The sequence below is a fragment of the Erythrolamprus reginae genome, unplaced genomic scaffold, assembly GCF_031021105.1.
Source record: "Erythrolamprus reginae isolate rEryReg1 unplaced genomic scaffold, rEryReg1.hap1 H_8, whole genome shotgun sequence".
NCBI lineage: Eukaryota > Metazoa > Chordata > Lepidosauria > Squamata > Dipsadidae > Erythrolamprus > Erythrolamprus reginae.
The window spans coordinates 838,091-852,818 of record NW_027248536.1 but is presented as its reverse complement, the minus strand read 5'-3'; the positions used below and the strand labels follow the sequence as shown (position 1 = coordinate 852,818).

Genomic DNA, 14,728 nt, shown 5'->3' with positions numbered 1-14,728 from the left:
TGTTTTTAATAAATTAAACAGTTGGGCAAATAATTTAAATAACATTGAAAAACTGTGCAGTTAAAAAGCATTGGGTAAAATAAGCATATAATAGCCTACTGATCTGTTAACAAGTATGTAAATATAATTACAATATGATGTTTTAGAACATATTTTGAATACTTTAGGATTTTCTTCTTAGACACATTTTTGTACAGTATCTCTCGTGAGCCTAAAGCAACATTGGCCTTCTTTAATATTAATGTACTCTACTATAAGATGCTGCTTCTTTGCCTCTGATTAATGCTGCCTGTCAATTATTTACAGATCCTGTGGTTTTGTGGAAGTTCCCGGAGGACTTTGGAGACCAGGTTAGACATGTGAGATTGATCCTTTTAAAATGACAGAGTAGTAAATGTAATAACAACAATAATAATATCAACATCATTTCTGTCTCTACACCAGCTTTTCTACTGAGCTGGAGAAATACTGTTGTTTGGGAATAGCAGTAAGAGAATTTTCACCAGCTGATTGTATTATTAGAATTTGTTTGCTGCATTAAACATTACACAGGATATTAGTTACTTTCATAGTCTTATTAAGTTAAGGCCATGAATGTATGTGTGGATATATCTCTGATGGAATTGTTTTCCCCACTATTATTAATAACCTTCCTGTGGACTACATTAGTGTAATTTTGATTGATATAAAAACATTATAATTGCCACCATGTGCCTTACTTTATCAATAAGCTCAGGTGGTGATTTTAGGCATATTTATTCACACAAAACAGATAAATCAGATCAGTTATGACAATGTTTCATGATAGCTCATCCCATTGGTGATAGAAATGTCATACACCAGTGTTTCTCAATGTTGAGAACCTGAAGATGTATGGACTTCAGCTTCCAGAATTCTGGGTTGAAGTCCACATATCTTCACTCTCTCAAGGTTGAGAAATACTGACATTTATGGATGGCACCATGTCAATTTGTCTTACACCATGGTGTTAAACTTGTGGCCCATGGCCCATATATATATATACACCTATCCCTGTTTTAGCAAAGGGCAAAAAAGTGGTGATATGTCACATGATGATAATGTGATAATGTAAGTTTTAAAGCCTTGTCTTACACCTAAAGCCAAATAGCTAAATATTAATGGTTTTGGATTCCTTTCCCCCCCAGAAATCTGTAATATTCACTTCATAAAATATGTATCAGAGGTGTACAATCTGAGTTCTGAGGACCCATAGATTCAGAATCCCTTTGAAACTTACAAACTATAATTCTTAGTTTACAGTAGGTCAGTTATTAAATACACTGGCAATAATCTGTAACCTGATTCAATTCAGTTCAATTTATGTAAACATTAGATTTAAAAAATATGATAGAAATTAAAAATTTGATTTTACGCTGGCTTCTCCTGATTTTTAATTTTTTTATCATTTTTGATAGAAATTATTATTTTTAACAACCTCTGCTTATGAGAGCGTGGATACAAATTTGTACTTAATAAAATTGACTTCTTAAAAAATAAAATCTTAATTTCAGTAGTTCAAGCATATTTTTCAGTTTTGCTTTGAAGAATATCAGATACTTGCAGAAAAATAAGGTATATATAAACAACAGCTTGAATTCTGTCTTTAATTCTATTATTAATATTGGGATTTATATAAGAGCTATGTTTCCCAGAGTGGTTTACAACTCAGCAGTTGTGTTCTTCTTGTACCGAGCATAGTTACACAAATGTGAGTTCCATTAAAACCAACAAAACTGGTTATTATTATCAACAGCAAATATTCATAAAAGCACATAAATTTTAATTTAATTTAAATTTTAATTCTGGGATTGTTGTGGGTTTTTTTACAATTTTTCACAGAGTAATAGAAGTTGAACTCTGTTTCAGCAGATAGAAACTTCATGAAATTAATTTATCTTTGACTGAGTGCAAAGTTTGTTACTTTTCGCCTTACTACCTTAATTGTGGTTTAATCTCAAAGGCATACGGCAGTTCATTTATATTCATACACTGGGCTTACATGTATAACAAATGTATTATATTTGCAATTAATATTTTATTTCTTACTGTGTTAATTAAGAACTAAGGTAGATTTTTCTTTGAAGCCCTATAGATACAGTTCTTGAAAACAGGAAAAAAAGATTTTTTTCATAGAATTGCTTGGGAGAAGGAGTAAAACAGAGATTAATCCCTCTCCTATTATTCTGCTCAAGGTAGATATGTGTCCTTCTACTGTCTACCATCAACTGAGTGGTGAAGAAAAGTCGATATAGATTTTTAGCACAAAGAGAACATGAAGGATGAAGAGGCCTTGTAGCTGACCATGTATCATGCATATAATATGAGAAAGTGGTCATATTATATAAATGCACCTTATAGTTTATTAAAGTGTAATTTTTTAAAAAAAAGTTTAAAAGGTGCAACTAAAATCAAGGCATGCACAGCCAGTATTTTTTCCTATAATTATACCTGCTTCTTTTCAGTTTTCTTGAAAGTGTCAGTCTCTGTATTTCTGTAATAAATTTAAAAATATTTTCTTCCTGACTCTTGGATTGTTGGATATCAGTAGTCATCAGTAGTCATGTAGATTTCTGATTTCCATAAGGCAAACTAATATGTATTTATTTATATTTATTTACTGCATGTCCTGTATTTCTTTCTTTTTTAAAAATTATAATTAGCTTTGCTTTATTCTTGTGATAATTACCATCTGAAATTAATATAATATGGATCCATACATTTTATGTGTCCTGCAAATATTTATATAATACTTGGTCAAAATATCACTTGTAAGGTCAAAATAGTAGTAGCTTGGTTTTCAAAGGTTTGTTCTTTAGGTCCCGAAGTTCAAGTTCTCTCACCCCCATCCCCAAAATAATTAGCTTAAAGTTCATGTTAACTTTTTCCTTTTCTTTCTTCCTCCTTCACTGTGAGTAGGCAAATAACTATACAGAGAAGTATGTTGGATCCTTAGTCACTAAAACCCTATTTTCTCTTCCATGATTTTCAGATGCACTTAAAACGTTAAGAAACATCAATGCAGCATTTTGGACTCTGTCTTATGTTTTTTTAAATTCTAAAATAAGCACTTGGCCTTATTGCCATGTACTCAAAAGCCCGATTGGTCTTATTATCAGGGGATGCCTTATTTTGAGGGAAACAGGATAAAATATGATATTCCACAACACACATAAATCTGTTCATTTCTCTTCTTCCAGCCATTCATGTTCCTTCTTTCTAATTATAAGCACTGTATTTTTTGGAATATAAAATGTATACCCCTCCCTTCAAACAGGTTGAAAATCTGGTGCATCTTATACTCTGAATGTAGCTTTTTGAAGCCCTAAAGAGGTGGTAAGAATGAAGCAATCTTTCGTACTTTGCCTGCTTTTTTCATTGCTTCTCTCTATCAGCTGTGCTTTAGAAGCTGTTTTTTAAACCCGCTTAAAAGCAGCAAAGGACACTAGCCAGATGAATACTTGGTAGGCAGAATTTCCCCCCCTATTTTCCTCCACAAAAACTAAGGTGCATCTTATACTCCGATAAATGCAGCAGGGGTTTTTTCCTTGTTTGTCCTTTCATTCTATATATGGAAAGTGTTGAGCAGCAATTCTGTTTTGGATGGTGTTTGTCTCTTTTGATAGATTCCTTTCTTGATATTAACCTTCATCAGTCTGTTACTATTCACCAGCAACTGTGTCTTCCACTATACAAAAACTCTTATATTTCTATTGATTCCTATAACAGGTAATCCTTGATTTACAACAGTTCATTTTATTTATTTATTTTATTAATTGGACTAATATGCTGCCCCTCTCTGTGGACTCAGGGCATCTAACAAACAAATATAAAACATTTCTAAGCCAATTATTCTATTAATTGGCTTAGAAATGTTTTATATTTGTTTGTTGTGAGCTGCCCTGAGTCCACGGAGAGGGGCGGCATATAATTACTTTAAAAATTATCTTAAAACAAGTCATATTAAAAATGAACAATCACATCCATACTGTCACATTCAATACATTTACTGGGTAGAAGCTGGGGTCTAATGACCCCAAGCCTGCCGATATAGGTGATTTTTCAAGTTATTACGAAAGGCAAGGACCGTTCAATGACTGTTTAAAGTTACAATGGCACCGAAAAAGATAAGACTTATGACTCTTTCTCAGACATGATTTTTGCAACATCCCCATGATCACATGATCAAAATTCAGATGCATGGCAACTAGCTTATATTTATGAGGGTTACAGTGTCCCTGGATCATGTGATCAGCTTCTGTGATCTTCTGACAAGCAAAATCAATGGGGAAACCAGATCATTTAGCAACTATGTTGCTAACTTAACAACTGTAGCGATTCATTATGCCAAGAAAGGTTGTAAAACTCACTTAGTAACAGAAATTTTGGGCTCAGTTGTGGTTGATGTTATTTTGATAGAGCAACTCCAAACTACATTGCAATATCTTGACCTGTATTTCTAGCACTTAATTATCCAGTCGCATGGCAGAATCAAATGCTTTATTATAATCAACCTATGCTGTGTTTAAGTTGGTCTTGCTTTTTCAGTTTTTTTCTAATTCAGATGGAAAGAGATTATTTTCAACTAAAGAATGTTAGATTGCACCAACAATTACACCAAGTAGCAATTTAAAAGTTCTTGATAAGAGGTGATTTTCCTGTAGTTGCCTGGTGCTGCTCCTTTTTGCTGGATTGTTCATCATCAGGTAGGTTTTACCAGACGTTAATGAAACTTCAGTTTCACTTCTTTGCAATATCTTGTTAACTAGATGTTTCAGCCAAAAATCATGCATTTCCTCTTCACCTGGTGCTAATTCTTCATCATCTTTGTCTTTTTCTCCAACATTTCTGCCATTATAGCAAATTCTATCATTTTAGCTTTAAAAAAAATATATTATCCATCTCCTTTGTCCAAGCTACAACCTTGAATTTTTTTGGTTGTCCTGTAATTATGCCCAGAACTGTATTATTTCTTCTTTGTTAGATGTTGACATGTTTACTGCAGTCTCTTCATTGATGGAATAGAAGAAATGTTTCTCTAGGACAGTGATGGCAAACATTTTTTTCTTGGGTGGCAAAAGGGCGTGAATGCACAAGATAGCGCATGTGTATGTGCTCACACTCATAATGCAATGTCCTCCTCCTGCACATGCATGCACGACCCCCCCTGTGCTGCTCCCCCATACATGGTTTCTTGAAGACTGGGGAGGGGGGAAATGGCTTCACCCCGCCCTCTGGAAAGCCAAATTCAGCTGGCCAGCACTAGCTGATTTGCTCATAAAGTGAGGACTATAAGAAACATAGAAACATAGAAGACTGACGGCAGAAAAAGACCTCATGGTCCATCTAGTCTGCCCTTATACTATTTCCTGTATTTTATCTTACAATGGATATATGTTTATATATGTGAGAAAATAATATTTTCTCACATTGCTTTTGATCTTTCCTCCAACTAACTTCAGATTGTGTCCCCTTGTTCTTGTGTTCACTTTCCTATTAAAAACACTTCCCTCCTGAACCTTATTTAACCCTTTAACCCTTTAATAAGGAGAGAACAATAGCAATCTGCTTGGACAGAGAACTTCCTTTCTATCATAGATTGTCCTTTGCCAACACAAAATTACCAGACTTTCTGGTGGAGAAACATCGTCCTAATCTTCTAGAGAAGCACTGTGAAAATTATTCTGTGACAGGAACAACCTTATCTTTGTGAAGGTATGCTATATGAAGGAATCTGATTTGCTTTCCCAGGGATAATACTCTTTATATTGTCTCTGCAGAAAAAAAGAAAAAGAAACTAAATTTCTAAAGAGGAACAAAGGCTCTTGGAATGACAAGATTTTTTTTTCAATAAACGTTATACAATAATAAGGCTTTTGGGAGGAAAGTCTATACTGAATCCATCAAATGCATTATGAAGAATATATGACACTTTCCTTATCATTTGCTTATCTTAGTATAGAATCACTATGCAGAACTGATGTTCAGTAATATACTTACTATGGATGGCTACTTGTTCTTGAATTTTGGCTTCAAGCAAAAGATAAACATGAATAATTCCTGAAAAGTGGGTAGTTGAAAGGTAGTGTTTTCTTGGTATAAAAAATTGAAATATGAATACTTTATTAATTGAAAGATATAATACATAACCATGGTTAGGTATTAGCTGTCCAGTTATGGTTCAAAATTTCTGTTCTGTCATCGGTTCTCAATTTTTCTCTCAGCATGTTTGTGAGGATATTTCACTCCTGTTTTTGATTAATTGCAACAATACCTAAACTTGGTTTCTGAAACCATTCAGCTTTATAATACATGAGTTGAAGGACAGTTGAAGACCCTTTTCCTCTTTGCAGTTTTTTCTTCTTTCTTTCCTCAACTGGATTGTACTTAAATGGAAATGGGAACTACCCTAGAGAAACAAGAATTATGTTATTTGTATATTTTATCCTTAATTATTCTGGAAAGACCCATCATTTTGTTATAACTTTCTAGATGAGAATCATAGACATCTGATAATGTGATACATTCAGATTTCAAGAGCCTTGAAGATTTTTTTGTGATTAGAAAACTATTTTTAACATTTGTTAAAATATGCACATGGCACTATGAAAATATTAGGAAGATACACATATAACAGTTTTTAATGTGAACTATTATGTTTTTATTATTAACTTACAGATAATTATCTTTCCAATTGTTTTATACACAGAGTTAAGGTCTGACTCTTGTTTTTGTAAGTAAATCTTTTGAAGACCTGAAGGCCTCGCTATCCTTTGGTATCTAAAGAGTTTGAATCCTTCCACCCTGAATGCAAATTATCATTTGTACATAAATGTTTTATGTACCGCAAGCATATAGTTGACATTGTTAAAAAAAATGATTATTTTTCTTGCATTTGGAGAGACAGGTGGCAAGTCCAAAGTCTTGCTAGGATCATGATTTTGTTTTATATAGCATTTCCATGGGTTTGAAATGTTGCATTTGATCAGCATATGGTATAGGCAAGCCTCATCTTGACCAAACTCTTTTGTTATCTTGTTATTGTTACAGTTCTTAATGACAGTTGTAAGCCATAGTCCTGGATGTAGGGGGTAGTCTACCCTGGGGAGAAGAGGGAGAAACAGCAGTGTGGATTATGGAAATATGAATTGATCTAAGAAACAGCTCTCTTGTAATAGAATTGAGCTCAAAGAAAGACAGGAGAAACTGGAGAAAAGACGAAGGAATATGATGTGAAAATGATCATTTGAATGCTTTCCTTTTCATTACCAGCTGCTATGTTCTGGTGAAAAGGCATGCATTTGTATATCTTAAGGCTGGGTGAAAAAGGGCCAGATGAATAGATTTACTTGTTAGATATGTTTTCATTTTGAGCAAGATAAATTATGTGCATTTTAATAGACTGTATGCATATGTTACTCATTTTTATGGTACAGCTGTAATATTTGACACTACTTAGTGAAACACAAAAATGCTTATTTTTTTAAAACCAAGTGTAATTTTTAATTAAGGGTAGCATTTTTGATATTGCACATTAACCTAAACAAATTGAATGCTGTATTTGGTCTATATTCATTGCCTTATAAAAAAGCTGATATAAAAAAGTGAACTATTCACTGATGGTTATATCTTTAAAAATCAATTCACTTGACAAAAATAACTACTGTTCAATGATAGAGTAGAATCCTTAAAATTAGAATAGGTTGTTAATTTTCATTCAGAGTGGATTCTTGATTTACTTTCAGCAAAAAGAGCATCTTATGCTCAAGTTGCATTGTTAACATCGTCCTGCTTCCTAAAATAGTTTTCCTGCTTGCTCCTTTCTGTTAGGTTGCCTTTCATCACAACATTTCTTAAATAGGCACTGTATTTTTTTGGAGTATAAGATGTACCAGAGTATAAGACACACCTTAGTTTTTGGGGATGAAAATAAGGAAAAGAATCTGCTTACCAGGTATTCATCTGGCTAACATCCTTAGTGTGGTCAGCTTCAGCACATTATTTTATCCCCTGGTTGGTGCTTTTAAAAATATTATTCAGAGAGAGTAACAATGAAAGAGTTTGCAAGTCAGTAAGAGCTGGGAACATCATTAGCACCTGGAAAGAAACATTCGGAGCAAGTAGAATAATGGAAAAAACCCTGCAAAGACTTAGGGCTTGGAAGAGATTCTTTGCAGAGAGTAACAATGAAAGAGCTTGCAAGCCAGTAAGAGCTGGGAACATGGTTAGTACCTGGTTAAGGCTGGAAAGAAACTTATTCGGAGCAAGTTAGAGCAAGGAAAAAAACCCTGCAAAGACTTAGGACTTGGAAAACATTATTTGCAGAGAGAAACAATGAGAGAGCCTGGGAAGTTAGTTAGGCGGGTGGGGGGGAGCTACATTCAGAGTATAAAGTGCATCCAAATTATCAGCCTCTTTTAGGGAGGAAAAAGGTGCATCTTATACTCCAAAAAATAGGCTACTTTTTATCTTGCTACAAATATAAGATCTGTAATTTGCTACAGTAACAGAAACCCACATTGCTAATAGATATTCTTGTTTGGGTGGCTAAATTTTATAGTTTAATATCCTTTTTTGCTTTTGCTTTCTTGGTTCCTTCCCCATTACCCCTTTGCAGTATTCAGTATATTTTTAGTACATTCAGGCTTTCTATTAGTTTGTGTTTATATATTAAAATACATTTAATTTAAAGATACATTGCATATCTCAAGAAATATATTGCACACGTTGAAGGAATTTTTGGATGCTAATGTTTGACATAACTTGATATCATGGAAAAGGGAGAATTTCTTAGATCTAAAAAGGCAAGACATTTGTTAAATATGGTTAAAGAATTGGAAGTTCTCTGCAGGTTCTAGCAGAAATTATTTTTGTAATCATGCATAAAATTTTGAAATTGTTTCTTCTCAATTTGTTGTTTTCATAGTTGCAGATCTCAAAACGGTTACAGTTTGCTTTCATTCATATTTGTCTGAATAATGTGTTTTAATGTTATCTGGGACACTCAGGAGTTTTCTGATATGGTTTAAATAGGATGCCAACATTTTTTCTTGACCATTTCTCCAAAAATTGTGATATATTAAATGCCACTCTTGGACTTTTCATTGCTATCTGATTTTCATGGTACCTTTTCTGTTTTCTGTTGTGTTTCACACATTTTAAAACAATAGCTAATAGCTGCTATTTGCCTTGTAAGGTTTATATAAATTGGGAGCAGACTGAAAATTCATAAGATCTAGTATTTCATTCCATCGTTCAATCCACACTTATATTAGTATTCACAACTTCCATATGGTGTTTCTAAAGCCCTACAAAAAGCATGCATTTGTAAATCTTAAAGCTGGAGGAAAAGGTGTGAGATTCCTTTCTGTCTCTGTTCTCCTATTTTCATGTAAAGATATGATGGTGTTATTGGATAAATTATTCATTTTTCTTACTATAGGCACCCTAAGCCCTCCTAATTAGATTCTATACCAGTATGACTCACAGAAGGTGGTTTTGAGTCTTGCTGTGTTTGCCAACCACAGGATGTAGTGAAGTAGCTGCATATAACAACTTCAAGTCAGGTGTATGTTCATTGTTTGGATACTGTTTCTGCAGCAGCTCTCTATGTATTCAGTGAAGTCCTGCAACTATTCTTTTCTGGTCTAGTTTTCAGTTAGTATGTACAGAAAGCTTCTTTATATTTTTTTTCCTTACACTGTTATAAGAAAACTTAAACTTTGCTGTGGAGTAGGCTAATTAATAAAGATATTGATCTGCATAGCTAGGTACAATGATAGATTTATAATAATAGTATAAGATATGTAGCCATATAAGGTTATTTGTTTATTTATTTCATTCTGCATTTAATATTTTTATAAATAACTCAAGGTGTAAAAAAGAAATCTAATATTTCTCCCTATCTTCCCCACAACAAGAATCTTGTGGAGTGAGGTGGACTGAAAGAGAGTGATTTGATCAAAGTCACCCAGCTGGTGATGGCAGGACTAGAACTCAGAGTCTCCTGGTTTCTAGCCTGATGTCTTGACTACTAGATCAAACTATATCAGCATATGTACACATATAAATATGTACACAATATTTTATTTAATTCAGGACGGGGGCAGGATAAACAGTTCATGTTATAACAAAGATTTGTTTCCATAAGACATGAACCTGTAATTAGTTTTATATAATTGGATTGGTGTTTTCTTTCTGCAGTGGAAGAGATTTAACACAACGTATAACTTTTTTGTTTTTTCTTAATTAAAATTTGCTTTTAGTTGTTGCTTAAGCATGAGGAGTAATTTGAGGTTTACAGTTCTCTAGTTAATCTCCAGATCTCACCATCTAGTGTTATTCTGCAGTTGGAGTTTTAGGACTGAATTACATTTAGAGGTCTGAACACTCATGTTTGGTCTTTGGGTTGCTTTTAATTCCCTTAGATATAAATTTGGATTCTAATTGAAGGTGCTAGTTATTACCCATAAAGCCATTTTATGGTTGGAGTCCTCAGTTTCTGTGGGACTGCCAGATCTAGAGAAACTCTGCCTTCCTTATAAATGCAAAGGAAGAGGATGTAGAGTGGTACCTCTACTTACAAACTTAATTTGTTCCGTGACCAGGTTCTTAAGTAGAAAGGTTTGTAAGAAGAAGCAATTTTTCCCATAGGAATCAATGTAAAAGCAAATAATGCATGCGATTGGGGAAACCAGAGGGAGGGTGGAGGCCCTGTTTCCTCCCAGGAGATTCCTAGAGAGGCCCCACAGAGGCTTCTCCCTACCCTTTCTGGCCCTGCTTCCTCCCAGGAGATTCCTAGAGAGGTCTGACGGAGGCTTCTCCCTGCCTTTTTCAGTTACAGTTTTGGAGGCTCGGGTTTGTAAGTAGAAAATGATTATTGAGAAGAGACAAAATAATTTTGAACACCTGGTTCTTATCTAGAAAAGTTTGTAAGTAGAGGCGTTGTTAGACAGAGGTACCACTGTATTGAGGATCCCCTTGGAAGTGGGATTCCAGAAGTAGAAATACAGTGATCCCCCGGTTATTGCGTCCCCGACCATTGCGAACAGGGTAATTCGCGATTTTTCAACCCGGAAGTCAAAATACCATCTACGCATGCGTGCCGGGCACGCATGCGTAGATGGCAGCGGCTTCCCTGGGTCTTCCCCCTCTTGCTGGCGTCAGCGAGGAGTTTCCCCACCGCCCACGCAAACTCCTCGCTGCCGCTCGCCCGCCCTTCGCCTGCCCACGCCGTTCGCTCCCCCCTCTTGCTGTCGGGAGGGCGAGAAGCCCTCCCCAGCACCCGCTCGCCCGCCCTTCGCCGCTCGCCTGCCCTTCGCCCTGGCGGAGAAATTCCAGCCCCCACCTGGTCCCGCCCGATCCTCCTCCCTGAGGCAGCTCGCTCTCCCATGGCCGCTTCCTCCACCCTCTATTGCAAGCCCTCGCCACCGCAGCCAACGCGCGCTGCGATCTTCAAGCCCGGCTCCTTTCGGCCCAGCATCCCGGGCCAAGCAGCTGCCTTCCGTGACTGAGCCTGGCTGGCCCGGAAGATCGTAGCGCGCGTTGGCTGCAGCGGCGAGCGAAGCCAAGCCGGCAGCAATGTCGCCGCCGGTGCAGCCAACGCGCGCTACGATCTTCCGGGCGAGCCAGGCTCAGTGACGGAAGGCAGCCGCTTGGGCCGAGAGGAGCCGGCCTTGATCCGCCAACGCGCGCTACGATCTTCTGGGCCAGCCAGGCTCAGCGGATCAAGGCCGGCTCCTCTCGGCCCAAGCGGCTGCCTTCCGTCACTGAGCCTGGCTCGCCCGGAAGATCGTAGCGCGCGTTGGCTGCAGCGGCGAGCGATGTCGCCGCCGGTGCAGCCAACGCGCGCTACGATCTTCTGGGCCAGCCAGGCTCAGCGGATCAAGGCAGCCGCTTGGGCCGAGAGGAGCCGGCCTTGATCCGCCAACGCGCGCTACGATCTTCCGGGCCAGCCAGGCTCAGCGGATCAAGGCCGGCTCCTCTCGGCCCAAGCGGCTGCCTTGATCCGCTGAGCCTGGCTCGCCCGGAAGATCGTAGCGCGCGTTGGCTGCAGCGGCGAGCGATTTCGCCGCCGGTGCAGCCAACGCGCGCTACGATCTTCCGGGCCAGCCAGGCTCAGCGGATCAAGGCCGGCTCCTCTCGGCCCAAGCGGCTGCCTTGATCCGCTGAGCCTGGCTCGCCCGGAAGATCGTAGCGCGCGTTGGCTGCAGCAGCGAGCGATGTCGCCGCCGGTGCAGCCAACGCGCGCTACGATCTTCCGGGCCAGCCAGGCTCAGCGGATCAAGGCCGGCTCCTCTCGGCCCAAGCGGCTGCCTTGATCCGCTGAGCCTGGCTCGCCCGGAAGATCGTAGCGCGCGTTGGAGACAGGCTTTGAGTTTTGGCTGCGGGGCGAGGGAGTTAGGAAAGTCCTACTTCTCCCCCTGCAGCCAAAACTCAAAGCCTGTCTCCTGCTGCCCGGTTTAGCCAGGACACGAGCGGCGAAATGACTTGGAGGAATGTGAAGCTGAAACCGGCCGGTTTCAGCTTCACATTCCTCCAAGTCATTTCGCCGCTCGTGTCCTGGCTAAACCGGGCAGCAGGAGACAGGCGGTGGGCTGGGAGCCGCAGGCGAAAGGAGCTCGGGCATTGTTCTCCAGACCCCGCCCGCAGCCTGGAGAGGGAAAGGGCCGCCGCGGGGCTGAGCGGACGGGGTCCGGAGAACAATGCCTGGCGCCGCGCTCCGATGCCCGAGCTCCTTTCGCCTGCGGCTCCCAGCAGCACTTTGAATCCAGCAGCTTCTGCTGGATACGGGCGGTGGGTGGGACGAGCGGCGCGGAAGCCAGGGGCTGTGGCAGCTCGCCCCCCCATCGCCCGTATCCAGCAGAAGCGGCGGGATTCAAAGGGATTCAAGGCTAACTTCTGCGCTTGGCTTGAGGACTCAGCTCGGAAGCTGCACGGGTGTTTTAAAAGGTCTCCGCCGGCATGGGGGGCTTCCTACCACCTCCCGAACCCCCAACTCAGGTTTGGGGGGGTGCTAAGAAGCCCCCCATGCCGGCGGAGACCTTTTAAAACACCCGTGCAGCTTCCGAGCTGAGTCCTCAATCTTCGGTTCCTCGCTAGCGCTGCGGAAGTAAAAACACCATCTGCACATGCGCAGATGGTGTTTGTACTTCCGCAGCGCTACTTCGCGAAAACCCGCTCGTTGCGGGGGTTCCTGGAACGGAACCCTCGCAACGAGCGGGGGATCACTGTAGTTCTTTTGCACTAGAACAGTTTACTGTTTGCCTGGCCCTTTTCTTATTATAATATTAAGTAGCAATACAAAAAAGTTGTTTTCTAAAGAATTTTCCGAATAGTACATATATAGGAGGAAGAATTATTTTATTTTGTATCAACAGACATTGGTTGTGTGTGATAGCTGATTGGTACCCTGAGCATTTGCCTTGCACTGGTGTAATAGGTGCATGGCCAGATGCTGTAGTAAGCATCCGCATCTTTAAGACCTGGTACAAAGATAGTCACATGTAGAGCACATTATGGAATAAAAACCCTTTTGGTAGACTGGTGGCAGTATAAATGTATTAATAAACAAACAAACAAACAAACAAATAAATAAATAAATAAATAAATAATAGAGGTATAAAGTTATTAGTACATAGAAAACAATCAAACTTATTCTCTGTAAGGAAGTAATATTCTTTTTAAAGTAGGCAGATTTCCTATTTAATATGCTCTTCCACAAGATCCTTGTCTTCTCAGAATTCAGCTCTGATGTATTCGTTTTTATTGTGTTGTCTAACTCGCGAGAGTATTTAAAGTAAATTCCAGCTTAGGCAGACCCTTTCCTGATTCTGATGTTATAAAGAAATAGAGCAGTGTATTACTAGTAGATTGGTGGTACCTCAACCTTAAATCCCTGATGATTGCCTCAAGCAGCTTTGTATACAAGTTAAAGAGACTGTAACATCTTGTAGGCTCCCATCATATAAATGCCCTGATATCAAGGAAGTCATCATTTTATGAGACAGTTTCTTTGAGTTAGAATAGTCCCATTGAATAATGCTTTCAACCTTGACTCATAGACATGTTTGAAAAAGTCTCCATGGTCAGCCAGATGCTGCTGAAATATCGTGGTGGTGATATTTATATCATCATGAACCAAATGATATTTCCCCTGTCTTTGTCCCATAGGAAATCATCCATCAAATTATTTAATGCTGATTAATTACAGAAAGTGGACTAAAATGGATTATCAATTTAAGTTATCCATTAAGTAATCTTCTGGCCTCATCTGGCCTATTTCATTCTGGCCTATTCAAGTCGCTTTTGTTTAAGGCAAAGAACACTGCCAATTTTGGGGCTTCTTCCTCAGGCTTGTCTCGGAACTCCACCACAAAGGACCCTTTATTTGAGGAGACTACTTCTGTGATCCATCTATCACAGCATGTAAACTTCTCCAGTGTGCTGATTGGAGAATCCAAACATGGGTTGAGTTCAATCTATTTTTCAAGGACTGATTGTAGATTTTTTCTTTGGCCACGCCTCCTCTGCTCAGCTGAGCTTCAGTTTTTCAACTTAGTCTAGCTAGATAGACGTGTGTTAATTTGCTTTGACAAATTGATCGGAGTATAATCTTTCAGCTTGGAATTTTCAACCATTGAGAAGCTGAAAAATTGGGAGCAGGAAAAAAGGAGACTTTTTACTACATTACAGCCCTTGGGCTTTCATA

At 39.0% G+C, this 14,728-nt stretch overlaps 1 protein-coding gene across 2 annotated transcripts in view; it reads left to right on the top strand.

Annotated features, from left to right (window-relative positions):
• Nucleotides 1-14,728, top strand: part of LOC139155887 (DENN domain-containing protein 1B-like) — a 241,947-nt gene that overhangs the window by 57,431 nt on the left and 169,788 nt on the right. For both annotated transcript variants that reach the window (XM_070731234.1, XM_070731235.1), the window contains exon 3: nt 307-350. In XM_070731234.1, coding sequence (XP_070587335.1) covers nt 307-350 — 44 coding nt within the window. The remainder of the gene's footprint in view (nt 1-306; nt 351-14,728) is intronic.